This window comes from Furipterus horrens, unplaced genomic scaffold (genome assembly GCF_987537825.1).
Source record: "Furipterus horrens unplaced genomic scaffold, mFurHor1.1.pri manual_scaffold_5, whole genome shotgun sequence".
NCBI classification, from domain to species: Eukaryota; Metazoa; Chordata; class Mammalia; order Chiroptera; family Furipteridae; genus Furipterus; species Furipterus horrens.
This window is the reverse complement of record NW_028327175.1, coordinates 166,709,566-166,727,573: the sequence shown is the minus strand read 5'-3', so window position 1 is coordinate 166,727,573 and position 18,008 is coordinate 166,709,566. Positions and strand designations below refer to the sequence as shown.

At 39.1% G+C, this 18,008-nt stretch overlaps 1 protein-coding gene across 14 annotated transcripts in view; it reads left to right on the top strand.

The window, feature by feature from the left end:
* Positions 1-18,008, top strand: part of KCNMA1 (potassium calcium-activated channel subfamily M alpha 1) — a 725,195-nt gene that overhangs the window by 466,701 nt on the left and 240,486 nt on the right. For all 14 annotated transcript variants that reach the window (XM_090278265.1, XM_090278262.1, XM_090278261.1 and 11 more), the window contains exon 6: positions 12,756-12,831. In XM_090278265.1, coding sequence (XP_090134391.1) covers positions 12,756-12,831 — 76 coding nt within the window. The remainder of the gene's footprint in view (positions 1-12,755; positions 12,832-18,008) is intronic.

Genomic DNA, 18,008 nt, shown 5'->3' with positions numbered 1-18,008 from the left:
GGGACAGAAGTGACTGGGGGGTCTTCCCCACCTGGAGCCGCTGGCCTCAGGTTATTGAATCTTTGCTGTAGGCACAGGGCTCAGAGCCAGAAGACATGCACTCAGTCCTGACTTTATAACAACAGCAACCAAAAATTATGACTAGATGTAGAAATTTTAATGTAAAAACTAGAGAACATTAAAGAAATCCAAAAATCCTGCCTTCAGAACCCAATCACTTTTAACATTTTATGCCTTCTAGTTTTTATTTTTTATATACCTATATTTAAAAAAAAAGAGAGAACATGTACTTTATATCCAACTTCTTTTTCTTTTCGTTGTTTCCAGTTTGCTTTTATTATTGTGGTAAAAAACACATAATATAAAAGTTTCCATCTAACCATTTTTAAGTACACTTAGTCATGTTATGTATACTTGCGTTGTTGTGAAACAGCTCTCCAGAATGTTTCATCTTGCAAATCTGAAACTCTGTACTCATTAAATAACTCCCTGTTCCCCATTTCTCAGCCATTGATAAACACTTATTCTACTTTCTATATCTTATTTCTTTAACTTGACATTATATCATAAGCATTTCTTGTAGTTACATTATTTTTCAAACTTGTATAATAGCCCATAAAGAAGATGGACTATATATTAGAAGACTTATTTTTAGATTAGTAAGCTGCTTTATATTTTTCTCGTTTAATGAATAATTTTGCAATAAACATTTTTGTTCCTGTAGCATTTTTTCATATTTTGTTATATTTTCTTAGGCTACCTTCCCAGAAATGGAATTAATTTGACTTATAATGTGGAATTACTTTTTGAAAATGCCATATCAACTCACAATTCCACCATCAAATTATAAGACTATTTCATTGCAGAGTCAGCTCTAGTAAGCAAAACTCAAATATATTGCTAGTTAAGTAGAATAAACACATCATTACTGTAATTTTGTTTAATATACATTTACTTATTTCAACCAAGTATAATAATTTCTAATGATTGTTTGAGTTATTTTTCCTATTTCATGATGTGCCTGTTTATGATTTTTTGCCTGTTTATGAACAATTGATATATGTTACATACATGCTTTTGACATTACAAAGAACTTACCCTAATTATATCATATTTGATTAAATTATTCTTCTATTATCTTCATTACTTTTTTGACATGTAGAATTTTAATATTTTTATAATATCTCATCTGATAAAGTTTTTATGATTCCTTCCACATCTGAATTTTGAAGTTCTTCTTTTCTTCAGAAGGCTAATAAATATATAATTGCATTTTCTTCAGTTTTTCTATGGTATATTATTTATATTTAATTTTAATTCATCTCAATTTAATTTCAATTATGATATGGGCTGACTGTTTAAATTGATATCCATTGTTAATCAGTCACTCCATCATTATGACATAATGCTTGTTTCCCTTTTAACTTAGATGACTTCTTTTATTGTATTTTAAAGTCTTCTCTACATAATATAGTTGATTTTGCCGATCCTTTTGTGATTTTTTTTATTCTGATGTTTTGTGGTAAGTGTGGCCTATATGATTTCTGCATTTTGGAATTTGGTGAAATATTTTTATGGCCTTTTACATAGTTTTAGTGACTGTTCAATAATTGTTATTAAAATAATTAAAGACTAATGTTATTAAGCTAGTTTCCTAGTTTGATAAGTAATATATGTATTTATCTGTCCATCCATTCAGATAGATATCTATAAATATATCCCAAGGAATCAAATGTTCTGCAGGTATTCTAGATGTGCTTATATTTTGTCTAGTTTCTGGAAAATGAACATTAGAGTGTCACAATGTGTGAGACATTGTCAAGTTTTTGTTTTCCTCCAATCTTGTCTTAGGTATATAAAATTTTTTCACTGTTATATATTCTTGGTGGATTGTTTCTTTATCAATATTAAGTATGACACTTTTTCTCTGATAAATTTTCACAGTAGCTGCTACTTCATTTGATATTATTGCTTGCTTTGCCTTTTATGCTAAGAATTTTTCTGGCATGTATTTTTTCAGCTTTTCATTTCTAACTTTCCTTTGTGTTTTGCTTTCAGTGTATCTCACAAACAGCTTGCATCTGGAGTGTGTTATTGCTGTTTATATACTTCCTGAGAATCTATGTCTTTTAATTGATGAATTTAACTCATTCAATTTTGTTGTGTTTACTAGTGTATTTGTGCTCTTTTTGCTGTTACAATAGGATTTTCTAATTAATATGCTTTTTTGGCTATTTTTCCACAATTCTTTTCCTTTAGTTGGTCGGTCATTTTTTTGTTCATTTTATTCCACTCTGAGATTTAGAATTCATCATTCCAAATGTATCCTTAAGTTTTGATACAGATACTTAAATTATTTTCTTTTAATATGTATAACTAATGGTACCTTTCCCTGAAGCGAGACAAGAACTTTAGCACATTTTCCATACCTCCACTGACCTCTCTCATTCATAACCTTTGTTTGCTGTGTAGTATCATCTAGAGATTTTAATTTTAGATCATTGTTATTATTTATTTTTTTATAATATTTTGCTAACACATAAACTAATTAGTTACTTTTACTCTTCTCCTACTTTGCTGCTTGTATCTCACTTTTGGGGGGATTTATTTCTTTTCCACCTGGCTAAGTATGTGTTTCCTCGTTCAAAATAATTTCTCCTGAGAATTTCAGAGGTATCCTTCATTTTCTTGCATACAGTGCATGCAAGAAAATTATGACAATAATTTGATTCTCACTACTTTGAGGGTTTTTTATCATCAGGTTGATGTTCTGAAATATCATCAGTTAAAATTTAAAAGACCCACATCTAGGCATATCTGAGAATGCAGGGTATCTATTTGTTCTAGGGAACTTTATTCTCATGTTATTTTAAAAATTTCTGACTTTCTATTGCCTTTATTTCCTCCTACTGGAAACTCATTACATAAATCTTGAAAATTCCACACCTCTCTTCCATGTCTCTCTCTCTTTTCTTTTAAGTATATTTTATTGATTATATTGTTACAATAGATCCAATTTTTTCCCCTTTGCTTCCCTTTGCCCAGTACCCTCTTCCCCTAGCAATCCCACCCTATTCCATATCTCTTAATTTTACTTTTATAGTTTTTATCCCTCTCTTTGTGAGGGGATCTCTGTCTGATAATCCAGCCTTCTAGTTTGTATGTAGCTATGTCCATTCTTCTATTTAGTTGGTCTTTTAAAGTTTTGATGTTTAGAATTTTAAATTCTAAGACATCCAGTTGATCTTTGTTGAGTTGACATCTTTTCTCACAAACTCTGTTTTTCAGTTAAACTTTTTCTAAAATCATTGTTTTGTTAATGTATCCTCAAGTGTCAGTTTGATAGAATATGTATCTGCCTTCAAAGAAAGTTTGACTTTCCTCAGATGTTTGGTGATTTTTGACGTGTTTTTCTTTGAATTTGAGATTTTCTGTTAGTCTATGTACTGATGCTGCCTTCACTTGTCTGGTCTGGCGAGTTCTGGGGAGAGGTGTGCAATAGAGCATTTTGGTCTGATAGTAGGTCTTGTGACTGTGGAGACAGAGGTTACCAGTTCATTCAGGATATTGCTTTACCCACTAAAATGCCCACACTTAACTACTCATGCTGGGTGATCTTGTTTGGAACCCCAGTTGGTCATTGTCCCAGCCTCCCACATTCCAGTGCTAGTCACCTCATTTCATCTTTTGGACATTTGTTTTCTTCATTATGAGGTCCTGATCCTACTGCCCTCACTCACCTCCATCTTTGTAGAATTTCTCATCACAGTTTATTGATCAAGGACATTTCTGATATTCTGTTATCATGGAAATATAGATATATTTAGATATGTATATATTTTTTTACTGTATGTGTTGTACAAATGTGAAGGTAGGTTTCTCAGCTCTGCCAAGTGAATTTCTAACAGAATATCACTTTTTATCTACCAAGATATAGTTTTCTCTTGTGTGCTGTAGCTTCCTCCTCCATTTTTTTTTTGTCGTTGTGGGACTTTATTGATTTTTCTCCCTTTTAGTATTACTTTAATAAGGTTTTGAGAGGAGGCATAGACAAACCATTCTGTTCAATTTGCTGTTTAATCAGGATGCTCCAGATCATTATTTTAATCCATTGAAGAATTATATGGGTTAGTATTTTATGTAGAATTTTAGCATTTCTAATCTTAGTAAGATTATTTTTCTTTTGTGCATTGAGAGTCAGTTTTTGGTACCAGGTTTATGTTTATTTTATAATACAAGTATAGCAGCTTTCCATCTTTTTTCATAATGATGGTTTGGCACTTCTTATAATATGTAAGTATTTTAAAGTATTTAATAATACATTTTATGAGTGCAAAGTCTTTTAGGAGAAGCTATTAATACATTTTTCAATTTATATTTCAGTTATTATTCTATAATGGTTTTCTTTTCTGTGTGTATTAACTTTCAAAGTTTACATTTTTAAGAAAGTTGTCCCCACTCACTGAGTTTTTCAAGTCTTATTAGTATATATTTTGCATGACTTATTTTTCTATTTTTTAAATTGGATCTGCCCATTCTTTAACTTATTTTGTTTGTTTTCTTTGTTGTTGTTATTGTTTACCCCATAAATGATTTGGAACTTTTTATCAATTATTAACCCTGAAATAAAAATCATATCTCTACTAATGTTGTTAAAAGTACTTTTTCACTAAAATCTTAAGCTGACTGCATTATTTTATAAGTAGTCTCTCAATATTCTATTGATTTCTTCTAACATTTAGTTAGCTACCATGTTTTGAAAAATTAATTTAATAAAAGAGCCAGTTTCAGATTATGCAAGTAGTTAATCACGTAGAGGGAAATTTGATATTTGGGGGACATATTAAATAGTGTCCTTTTGGCACACTATTAACCATTATAAATGCATACACCAAGATGGATTAACAAGTTAGAGGTTAAAAGGATAAAGGATACCCCAAACCAGCAGTTCCCAAGCTTGGCTGCACACTGGAATCATCTGGGGAGCTATGAAAATATCCCCACACCCAGGTTGCACCCCGAACCAGTTAAATCAGAGTGTCCGGGGGTGGGGTGCATCAGTATTGTCTGATAATTCCCAGCTGACTGCAGTTGCAGCAAAGGCTGGGGCCACTGCCCTGCAGCCTCGTGTTCTCAAAGTGTAGTCTCTGACCAAGAGCAACATCTTGGAGGTGATTAGAAATCAGAGTTTCAGGCCGCATCCCAGAGTCTGAATGTTAACAAGTCCCAGGTGATCCGTGTGCACGTGAAATTTGAAAAGCAGGTCTCTAAAGTGGATTTAACAAACTAGGCCACGTGGTCTATTTTACTGGACTACAGTCATACCCATTTGTTTACATATCTTTTACGGTGGAGTCGGTACTTGTGACAGAACCAAAAATATGTACTATCTGCTCACTTATGGAAAAACTTTGCAATGCTTTTCATCCTTGATGGCTCGGTAGAATCATCCTAGAGCTTTCACACCTTCTGCCTGGAGGTAGCCCAGGTCCATTGAGTCAGAACAGGGGCGTGAAACGCAAGTATAAATAATTCTTAGAGCTTCCCATGTGATTTAAATATGCAGCCAAGGTTTAGAACCACTGCCCTGAAAGTACACAGAGAAAATGTGGATGCATTTTTTTAAATCTGTTTTTATGTTGGAGGCAGGCAGTTTTTAATATTGAAAATTATAAAACAATGATGGAAAGACATATATTTGACCATATAATAAACTTTAGAATTTGAAAAGGAAAACTCACTAAACAAAATTTTAGACTTAGGAAAAAACTAAGCAAAATTAAAAGACAAATGATGAACTGTGGGAGATAATATATAACACATAATATCCTCATTATAAAGAGCTCAATATATTAATAAGATAAAATGAACACACAGATAAACCACCAGAAGCCAGTTTATTTAAAGAAGAAAATAAAATGACTCAATAATTATATGAAAAATAACTTTATTAACATAGAAAAGCAAAATAAAATAGTGATGAACCCCTATATGGAGTTGGAGCTTATCAAACTGGGACTCCTCATTACCCCCTCTCTCCATCCTTCCTTTTTTTCTTAACCACAATATTTAATACAGTGGGGATATTGGCCAAAGAGCATTTATATGTTGATAGAAATGCGGATTGTTAGGGAAGTTTGGCAAGATGATCACTGTGTCCAAAGTGCTTACTCAAGTTGAAAGTGCTTGATGTTTAAAATTTGGCCAATGTCTGTGCCAGGGCAATGGTTACAAGCCTGAGCCTTGTGGAGTTAGACAACTTTGGGTTGGAATATGACTCTGTTGCTTATAAATTGTGTGCTGGACACTCTAGTCTGCTTATCCTTAACTGTTTTCTTCTGTTGTATGGATTAAGTAAGATATTGTTAAAGGTTTTGGCATGTGGGGAGTAAATATAAATAGTAAACTTCAGTAGTTATTGATTTACAACATTGTCAACATCATCATTTCACCAATAATTTAAAATAACAATAACATTATATACCATGTGTGTGTTTCTATTTGTCTTGTTGGCTTTTCTGTGGGGCTGTGTATGACCCTATGCTGTTATAATTGTATAGCTTCACATGATGAAATGACCACTTATTGAGTACATGTGCCTGCATGTACTATCAGAATACTTAGTGTTCTCGTGCACAACCTCCCTGGCAGGTTTGAATGGCCGCCTGTACCTGTGAGAGAAGTAGGAAACTAGGTGCAGAGCTCCAGCTGCACCAGCGGCCTCCATCCATCCCATGGGGAGCTCTGCAGCTGTGTGGCCCTTCAGAGTTGTCCTAAGTTGAGGCAAGGCAGCAGGACTTTGTGCCTACATTTACTAGTTTTGGTAGCCAACTCTGGCTAGGGTGTAACCTTGGGCAAGGCCACTCTTTAGGAGCTGGGACGAATAAAGATCCCCAAAAGAAGGGTTCTGGATTGCATCCTACAACACCCACCACAGCTCCTTTGTGTTACTCATTTATTATAGTCTCATATATGATATGATATACTAGTATTTTATTTAGGATTCTTATATTCTTATATTCAGTCATTAGTATAGTGAGCATGCCTTTTATTTTGAATGTGTGGGCTACCTGTGCTCAGCTAATGTCAGCTTTCTAAAACAATACAGAGTATGGAAAAAAAGAGAAAACTCTATTTTTATTACTATATAATAAAAATTGACTGTAGAATCAAAGACTATGTAGGGAAGTTGACTATTTCTTGATAATTTGAAAGAACTCACTTGTAAAACCATCTGGACCTGCTACCTTTGGGGCCGTAATTCATGTTTTTTGGTATATACATGTTTTGTTCACAACTGAGAGCCATATTCCATTTCCCTAAAAGGTAATTTTAGTTCAGATATTTTGAATTATATGGGATAAATAATAAGAATATAGGATTATGAGGCAAACAAGATGAATAATTTGTTATTTAGGCATTGACCATCCTACCCCCATTTTCTTGGCCTGCTTTCTGTAATCCAAGAGGCTGTTCCCGCTCCTGGGCCCTCTCTGGGTGCAGCAGAGTGGCTGGTGGTTAAGGCTCTTCTCTGGTGAGGCTGCTTTGTGTTTCCTTATAGCGTCAGCCCTGAAGGCAGAGCTCTTGGCTTTTCCCTTCAGTAAGTAATGTGTAGTTCTCAATGTAGATCTGCCCTTTAGCTCTCTGTCATGTAATTCGTCCTCAAGTATGATTTATTTGTTCAATTCAAGCAGGTATTTATTTAGCATCTACCTTATGCCAGGCACTGGTCTATGAAATACAGCCATGAACCAAACAGACATCAGTCCCTCCCCTCATAGAACTGATGCTGTAGCTAAGTAGAAAGAAGAAGTGTCAGGGCAGCCTTGCTCTGAGAAATCACCCAGAGACCACTGTGGGATCAGGCAATGGGTTTATTGAGGGAAAAAGGGGGGGGGCGGGGGAGAGACAGCTCCAGGACCAACTCAAGGGCCCGTAGGAGCAAGGGGAACAGACTCCTGGTCCTCCTCATGGGCCTGTAGGAGTCCCACCTGCACTTCTGCAGGCACCTTTTTTATACTTGTCAGCCACACATTTTGGTGAGGGTGAGTTTGCTTATCAACATATTCAGTAGGTCATTTAGATCTCATTGCTCGCACCCCCTTCCCCCAGGTTAGTTAACATATCGGGCTAGGTCCATTACCATTTCCCCTGGGAATGGTTTCAGTCCATCAACATATCTTTTGGGAACTGCTAAGTCCATCAGCATATCCTTTGGGAACGGCTGAGTCCAAGGCCAGGTTGATTAGCATATACCAAAAGTCCAAGTGCTCATTCTAGCTGCTTCCATGTTCTGACAGAAAGCAAACTACATAAATAAGATGCATGTGCTTTATATAACGAGGAGAAAAGAAAAGCAGGCAAGAGAAATAAAGAGATGTGGGTGTTACCAGAGGAAATGGGCTCTTCTGTAGTGTCTGTTGCAGGAAAAGAATTTCAGGGACACTCATAGAGGAGGAGTTTAGTGATCGTCGTCGGCAGCCCTCCGTCTCAAGAGACGATGGTGTAGCTTCTTAAGAGTCTATCTGCACCGCCGAGAATGGCTGTGCAGTCCGACTCGGGAGTGACACGGTATCTGTCTCCTCCCGTGTTGAATCGACATCTTGCGATGACGCTGGAGTGTCCTCTCCAGTGGAGCTGAAGCTACAGAGCCTGGGCAGGGTGATAAGGAAGGTCTGCTGTTGCCCATGCAGCAGACCCCCCCTCTCTTCGCAGCTGAAGGATCCAAGGGAAAGACGGAGTCAATACAGCTTGGCTTCAGGTGCGCCGCAGGAGTTGCCGGTGTTGACTACAACGTCAAACCGCCTTAGGGACTCCGGCTCCGGATTTTCTGTCGGGGTTTACTCCCTTAGCCTTTCCCCTGAAGAGGTATGCCGCAAGGCAGCGGAGGTTTTTTGGAACCAGAGTTTTCCTTCTCTGAGTTTAGTGATAGTGGCAAGATTTATTAGAGTGAAAAGTGACAAGTGACAGTACATCCTCGGAGAGGCAGAGAGAGCAGGCAGGCTAAGTGTCCACATACATATTTCCTTGGATTTGCAAAAGAGCAGGCTTTTTTTCAAACTATCCAGTCTCTTTCCTGGCTTTTCCAGGGCCTGTGCTGGAGCCCTCCCCTATTTAGTCTCTTTCCTGGGTTTTCCGGGGGCTTGTGCCCTTCTCCAGTTCGATCCTTCTCCCAGACTTTCCCAGGCCAGTGCCTCCCCCTGTTATGGTCTCCATTTTGGCTTCTACTGCACATGCACTTAGTAAAAAGGAATTTCCCCTTGTTGCTTTCTTCCTTCCCCTGTTAATCCAGCTGAATGATGCCAGTTACCTGCACCCCCACCCCATCGCTCAGGGTAAATGTAAAGCAGGATGTTGTATGGAAAGGTGCTGGGGTCACTGACACTGCTGGTTCCCAAGTTAATGAGGCTTAGTTTGCTCCCTTCTCTTTTGTGAATAACTAACTGCCTACTCTGAAAGAGGGACAGTGAGAGCGACAGTCCAGTTTTGGCTAGAGTAACCAGGGAAGGTCTCACTGAGACAGTGACACCGAGTAAACACCTGAAGGAGGTGAGGGGCTGCATCGTGTGGACATCTGGGCAGGAGTGTCCAGGTGGCGAGAACAGTGTGTGCAAAGGCCCTGAGGCAGGAGCATACCTTCCCAGTCCAGACTCACTGGAGAAAGTTAGATCAGAAGGAAAGTAGTACAAGGAGGAGGAGGCCAAAAGGAAATGGGGGTCGCCTTTCTTTAGGTACTTGAAGGACTTTTACTTGGTATGAAATGGGAGGCATCGGAAGACTTTGAGCCTAGGACTGACATGATCCATTTTACCTTCTAAGAGTCCCACTCTAGCTGCTGTGCTGAGAATAGACCATAAGGGGTCCAGGGCAGAAAGCAATCAGGGACCTTTCGTGAACTCTGGCCTGAAAGATACATGCTTCAGACCACATATTTCTCCAGATAGTCTGGCATGATCTCGGGATAAAATGTAGACTGATTTTTCTAACCCTTGTTGAACTTTGTAAACTCATGTGTGTTCGTGAAACCCAAAGTCATGAGAATAACCAGCACAAGGCGGCCAGATAAACATAGCTCACTGTTGTTCCATCCATGCCAATGCTGCTTCTGCACCACTCAGGGTCCCTGTTTTAGGGACGTTTCTCTTGGGTTTCCACCCTGAATGACTGTTCTCCTGAGATCCAGCTTGTTTCTCTCTGTTATACATTATTAATCTTATTGTGTCTTCCTGCTTTCTTTTGTAGACAAACTGCTCAGAACTAGACTATCGTTTGCCTCTAGCAAGAGTACAGGACCTTGTGGCTGCTGCATCTATTTTTTTTTTTCCTACCCTTATTTACACTTTAATTAAAAGAGAAGTTTTTTATTCTGCTTTATTTTTGTGAGTCACCTTAAAGAGTGGCAAACTACAGAAAAACAATATAGTATGCAAATAGCATCACTTGAAGGTAAAAAAAAGGAAATCAGTGTGGAGGTTAGGGCATTTGCATTCTATTTTTTGTTTCCATAACTGAAAAAGAAATATATATATATTCAGGCTGAATCCATTACTAAAAAATCTTTATGTCCCTGACTGCTGGTTTCAGTGCTGTCGGTCGTCCTCTACCCCAGGTGTCTAAATTTGTTATCTTATCTCGTATGGGACCGTGGTGCAGGACTGAGATCAGCCATCTTGGTTGGGCTAGATGCTTAGGACCAACAGTAGAATTTGTTACAAATACACTTTCCCGCCCCTGCTACTCATTCTAGTTGAATAAGACCTGCAAACGTCTTTGAAAATACTTTCGCACAAACAGTATATTTTCTGAGACCTCAGGTATTTGAAAATATTTTGTTTTTGTTGCCATTACTGTGGAACAACTACTTGGCTGGGTATACAAATCTGGGGCCTGACTCGCCTTGTCTTCAAATTCTGAGTGTTCAAAAAAAAAAAAATTTAAAATAAATAAATAAAAAAATAAAATTCTGAGTGTTGCTCAATTGTCATTTCAAACTCACCATTATGTTGAGTATAATGTGATCTTAGTTGCACTAATGGGAACCCTTTTCCCACCCTGACACTTTATTTTTATTTTTAAATTTATTTTAATACTTGTTATTTATAGGAAAAAAGTCACATACTTGATGGCATTGGTTTCTAAGCACTGACTTTCCATTTTACCTTTTAATCTCAAGTCACTTTTCCAAATCTAGAGAGTTCATTCCTATTATGTCCTGGCCTGTTCTCCCCTTGGCAACACATTTTATTCATGGGTCGGATCTCTGTGATTTTCTCCCCTTTTATATGTGCTTAAGCTTCATCTTTTTTCTCCCTTTTCCTTATTTTCTGTTTTCTGAGATGGTGTCTCGATGTTGTTCTCTGCATCAAGTTTTCAGCAGTATTAAGTCCACCTTTTGTCAGTTTGGCTAGGACTCTGTTTTGGACTCTTGAGTCTTTTCATCAACATCCCTTCTCACCTCTGTACTTTCTTTTTTAATAGAAGTAATATAAACATCATTTAAAATAGAAGGTAAATGTTTTCTGAAGAACGTCTTTTGTTCATGAAGGTTAATCCTATTCAGATGAGAAACTTTCCTTATGAGCCATCACCCTTTTTTTCCTCTTGTACAGTGGGACCCGCCCTCTCCCCGCCCCCATCGGCTTTAATGAGCTCTTCATCCTACTTTAGGCTTGAACAAGGGGTAATCTAATTGGGCCCAGTGTGGAACTGCGTGGGAGAAACTTCCAGTCCGTCTGCTTTCCTTGATTCATCCTGGGGTGTCTACAGCAAATCAGTACCACTGCTTTCCATCACTGTGCATTAGGTGCCCCTCACAGAAGAAAGTCTCATTACTGTCAACAGCTTAGCACACGGCACGTGGGGGCACTGAATAAAATGCTGTTGGAAAATCTGCAAAAGAAAATCTCTTCGAGAGAGGATGTGATATTGAAAGTGTCTCGAAGCTGGGGGGTCATCAGTAAGCAAGTCTGTTGCACAACAGCCCAGTGTAAAAATCTCATAAGTAACTCAGAGTGTTTTTTGACTCAGAGTGTTTGCTGTCAACAGAAACATATTTTACCCTTGACTATTAAAGCACAACAGTCATTTGAATTTTCTTTAATCATTGATTGTGTGTGTGTGTGTGTTTTCCCCAGATCTTCTTCTCTTTTCTACCATCTAGAGACACTGGCTCTTGTTTTCCATTCAAGAGTAGCTGCTGATTTAGAAAGGAGAAATAAACACATTGATACTTAGTAAAAGTGGGATTATGTAAATTTTAAATCCTTAAATTATGGGGTGTGAGATCTTAGAAAACAGATAATGCTACAGGCTATACTCTTCACTTTATCAGGACTGAAGATAAAGATTCTAAAAATCCATCAAAGACATCAGATTATCTGATTTGTTCCTAATCTGCTCTTAGCATGAGGGTTACCCTGAGCTATTGTCAGTAATTTTCAGAGACAAAATCCTCTCAGAAGACGAGGTAACTTCGAAACAGTGCTTTAGAATAGAGATAGACACATGAGAGACCTCATTAAACACGTCTCTCCCCACCAGACCTTCCTTCTCTGTGGCTCCAAACAGGCCTCCTTTACCAAGAGTCAGTTTAGCAGCTGAGTTGAAACCAGTGGAGAATCAGGATGAAGGACTATGTCCAACGTACTGATTGTTAATCTTCTGCAAGAACTCCATCTTCCTTCAAGCCTGCCAGAGTGTGTACATTAACACCACACACTGAATATAATACGTCTCTCTTTCATTTCTCTTTCCAGGTTTGAGATTTTTAAGAGCTCTCAGACTGATCCAGTTTTCAGAGATCTTGCAGTTTCTGAATATTCTTAAAACAAGGTAAGATGTTCTTTCTCCTTTTGTCTTTTTCCTCTTTCCTGGCCCAAGGGCCAAGTTGTAAATATCGGTGTGTTTTGCTTTCATCACAATAAAGTTAAAGTTCCATTATTCACAGAAAGAGTGATGCACCCCAGAGATCTGAAGAAAACCCAGGGCAGGAGTTGGGTTCTCTCTTCTGCAGGGCTGGGGACTCAATGGTAAAGAGGGAGAAGCAGCTGTGGCTGTGTCCCCCTTTTGGGGGACTGTGCAGGTTGCCTGGAAATCAGGAAATGAGCCCAGCATCAAGGGGAGAGGTGCACAGCAGATGAGGAATATATCTGCTCATTGATTCAGAAGTCCTTGCTCTCAGTCCTGAATCACTCCTTTATTACATCACTAAATAAGAAATTGAACATGGCCGTAAAAGCAATAGAAGCAATGCTTTTTGAGAGGCAATCACAAAACTCACACGGCAAACAGAAAATCATTTCATTTCAAAGTACATTTTAGATGTTCATTTTATAGCCAGTGTAGCCCCTGGGGCTTGCTCTGTGAATTGCCTTTTGGGGAATACCTAAAAACCTCCTGCTGAATGCACCATGACTACTTCTGTTGGCTGTGTTATGCTCTGGAAAACCCTACTGGACCAGGAGGAAAAATCCCCTTGAGATCCCTTTCTTGATGACCTGCCGGTTTGCAGAGATGGCCTGAGCCTAGGGCTGCCTTGATGAATAAACTAATAAAAGAAGTTAGATGTACTCTAATGGAGATCAAGTGCAGGCCATAAATTTCTCTTATAGGAAATTGCACTTTAAGCAGCTCACTGCTAATGTTCCATTTCCTCTTAACGTGTTCAATAAATGATTAAAAACAGAGCACCTCTGTTTTGTGATGCAAAATTAACACACCTGCATTTGGGGGGCCTTGGATTCAGCACTGTTTTCTCAGTAACTAAGGCTCGGACTCAGCTCTGAATCTGTCACATCCAACAAATGTACCAGGCTATTGGCTTTTTTCTTTGGGTCTTAGTGGCTTTTGCTTGTTTATTTTGGTTTAAGTCTGAATTGGTTTCCTCTTCCTACCTATTCATCTGTGTGAACATGAGGTAAATTACTTTCTAGTAACTTACTTGGAGAGTGAGCATCTCATGCCAAAGAAGTCTCCTATAGTGTGTCCCACCATCTACACTTTCATATCCTGGAATCAGCATTTATCAGCCCTCTACTTAATAGCATGCAATATTATTGATTTAGAGTGACTGCTGTTAATCTTCATAATTCCTATGAGTGACAGTTACCTTGATTTCCACCTTCTTATGGTTCTTCTATACAATGGACTCTAATGACTCTTGAAATGAAAATGATGAACAAATCTAGCAGTCCCTGATGTTTACTGATATCACTGTTGCTCCATTAGACTGTATTTTTTAGTGCAGAATCTGCATTTTTTTAGGACTGATCACAGGGGCTGTATTGAAGCGACAGTTGTTTATGCTGGTGGGGATGGTGTTGTATGGGATCATCTATACTCTCTAACACCAGCATTTTAAGAAGGTGCATTACTCTGAGGAATAATATAGAGGGAACTGTGTTCTTACCTTTGTGTATTCCACATGGCTCCTTTTCTGGACTTGGGAGAATGATGAGCCATCTGAATAAAATACCTCTTTCTGGACTTTTACCAAGAGCCCCTGTCATTCCCTTCCTCCCCATTTCCCATTCCTTAGAGAAGATTCCTTTCCTTGGATGTAGGAAATAGGATTAGCATCCCTGGTGAATAGTCAGCCTGATAACTCTGCATGTATAAGTGGTTTATTCTCCCCATTCAGAGGGGAAAGAGTGAAACAGCCAGAGAGGGAGAGAAGTGATTCTATAAATCAGGACAGAGCAGCCCCAGAGAGGGGTCATAAGGTGGCAGGCTGCTGGGGGTCTGCCATGCTGAGCCCAAAGCAGCATTTCCTCAGAACCTCACTCCCTACTTCCCACCGAATTAAACTCCTACTGTCAAGGGTGCTTGTCATCACAACCCCACAGCATGGATTGCCCCAGTTCCTGTTGCTTCTGGTCACAACCAGGTGACTGAGTCATTTCAGCAAACCTGCACTGAGCACCTGTTTGAGCCAAGGATCTGTTCAAGGCAAAGGGATATCAATCAAAACTTGTAGAAAACTAGGTGTCATCCTGGTGGGACTGGAGGTTGGGCATGTGAGAGATGGGGGTGGGGTGGGGCTGACTTCCAATCGAGGAAGCTGCAGAAAGCACACAGGTAAGAGAATACAGTCCATGGAGGACCCTGAGGACTTCTGTGCTCCTTGATCCTGGAGGTTCTAAGGTGGAAAAAAAAAAAAGCAGAGATTAAGAGGGCCAGATCACCAGGCACAGGTTAAAACTTCATTTAATTGTAAGAACTCCAGGGACTTTAGAGCAACCATCTGAGCCTCTTCTCTCCAGGCGGCTGGCTAATCTCAGCTCCTTGCTTCTGTGCATCCCAAGCACAGATCTCACAGGGAAATGGAGGCCTTGGTTTTGCTAGGCTTTGGACTTCGAGCCATTTTCTGGTGACACCTCTGTGCTCTGCTGCCTTAATGGGGACCTTCCAGGAGGGTGGATGGAGGCCCATAATCATCTTTAGGGGGATTTTATCTGGCTTTCTCTGGTGGTAGATCCCTTCCAATCTGTGGCATTAGGTAGGGACGGGAACATGGCAGATGTGATTTGAGACAGTGATTTGAAGTTGCCATTTCATTTCTGTTCTTTGGGGGTCTTGCTTGGCCAAGAGGGGAAAGAAACAAGGAAGAGGGAACTAATGTGGGATGGGCTGGGGCAGAGAGAGAGAGGGGAAGAGAGAGAGAAAGTGAGAGAATTAAGAGGGTAACAAAAGGAAACCAGAATGAACAGGCCACAGAGAAAAAAAGCAGAGACGAAAGAAGCAAATCACAGTTATGTGACAACTTCAAGGCCATTCCCCGAACTGCCAGCCAGTGGAAGAACCTGAAATGCTCCCTGTACTGAAAATGACCTATTGAAGAGGACACTGGGAGTCTCGATGACACCACCTGCACTTTAGGCCATTGCCCAGTCACCCTGCAAACTGGTGAGCAGATGCAGGTGAGAGGGCAGCACTCTGCAGCCAGAGCCTAGAAAGCAGTTCTGCTGAATGCTGTCATTCCACACCTCATTTAACGCAGTAGATATTGATGATTAACGCATGGATCACATTGCAAATAATGACTTTTCTACAGAGAAAACCCAAAGAAAAGAAGAAGTGTTAGACTTAACCGATTGAGCAAGGTTCAACATCCAAAATCAATTGCATCCTATACATCAATAATAAACATTTATACAATGTAATTTTAAAGGTTATATTTAAAATCAAAACAAAACTGTAAGTAGCTTAACTTTATCACTAGTGCTGCAGACTTTATGGAGAAAATTATATATATATATATAAAAAAAACCAAGAAGTCTCATTTGTTATTTTTTGCTCAGTGATGAGAGACCCTAAAACTCAGTGGCTCAACGTAACTATCACTTTAAAAAATTCCTGAGGGTTCTCTGGGTCAGCTGGGCAGTTCTGTCTAGGCTGGCTTGATGGGTTGGTCTCTGTGGTCAGCTGATGGCTGCAGGTCAGAAAAAACACTTCTCTCTCCTGGGTCTAGACTTGCAAATGAAAATCAGAATTTCCAGGACTTAATCATGTACTCAAAGCAAGGACAGTCTTTGTTTTAGGGTGGTTATGCCCTCTCACCGGCACTGCCTGCCACTCTCCTCACAGCCCAGAACAGTGCCCACAGAAAGCCGACTGAAGGGCGAGGGAAAGACAGCAGAGAGAAGAAAGTATGGGAGACCAGCAACGTTTTAATGTTTAAAAATATTCCATTAAATTTGGGACATAAGGCAGGTTATTTAACATTCATACACTCATGAAAGAACTCCACAACCCTGTAATATAGATATGAACAGATGAGGAAAGTTCAACTCAGTGCATTTAAGTAGCTTACTATGGGACGGTGAGTAGATGGTGGGGCTGGGCCTGGAACCTGGTCTACTGCATTTAAGGATAGAACACACACACAACATGGATTGCCTAGCAATTTTTAAAAGAAAGAAAACTGCTTGTTCCCTCTAAGTAATAATATGCTCATTGTAAATGTCTTAACAGTATAGAAATGCATAAAGGATAAAGTAAAATTTCCCCAACACTACAAATGGTTGGGGTAGTATTACTAATATTGTACCATATTCACTTTTATTTCCCACATAGCATTCCATGTTGTACATGTACCATCATTTACCTAAAAACACATTTTGGGAATTGAAATCACTGCACTACATAAATGACCTCAGAAATAACTCCAAGATTAAGTTTTTTTTAACAAAGAGAATTTGATAGGGAGAGTCTGAGGAATTGTATAGGTAGAGGCTAAATCATGAATGTCATGGATTTGACTCAGAGAGCAAAAGCAAGCTGCTGAACAGTCTTAAGCAGGAGAAGAACGATCAAAATTTACATTTTAGAAAGATCCACTGTTCTGCCAACTGTATAAAGTGGGGGTTTGAAGCATCTAAGACCATAGAGGATGAGACCAGTCTGGGGAAATTGTCCAGGAACATGTTAGGGAATGGTCTTAGGCAGGGCAAGCCAGGTGGAGCAGAGGAGGGGGGATCCAGAGATACTGAAGGGGTGGAATTGGCAGAACTTGATTTTCCTTCATTCCATGTTCATATCACTCATCTCAGAGTGGTACAGTCCAGTTGACATTTCAGGCTTGGGTGTTCTATATCTGTCCAGTAAAGGAAACAATAAAACAAAGTAAGGGCATCTGCACCAGGCTGTACCATCAGCCAGAAATAGAGAGGAAGATAGTGGTCAGGCCGAACAGACACAGATTTGTGTTTTAATATGGAAATTGAATGGCATTTTCAGTGTTAACTAAAAACACATCTTGTTAAATACACTGAGCACAAAGATGGCCCCAGAAAGCTCTGGGTTTACAGCTATAATCTCAGAAAGGGGCTGTCACTCTCCCGTATCTATGGAGCTGGACTCTCTCTCCTAGTATCTATGGAGTCCTGGAGAAGGTCTCTGATCTACAACAGAAAGGTCTCTTGTGCCTGCCCTTAATTTGCTGTATCCACTGATGTGAATATCTCTAACAGTGAGTGAGAACTCATGAAATTCAGAAATTATAATTGAGA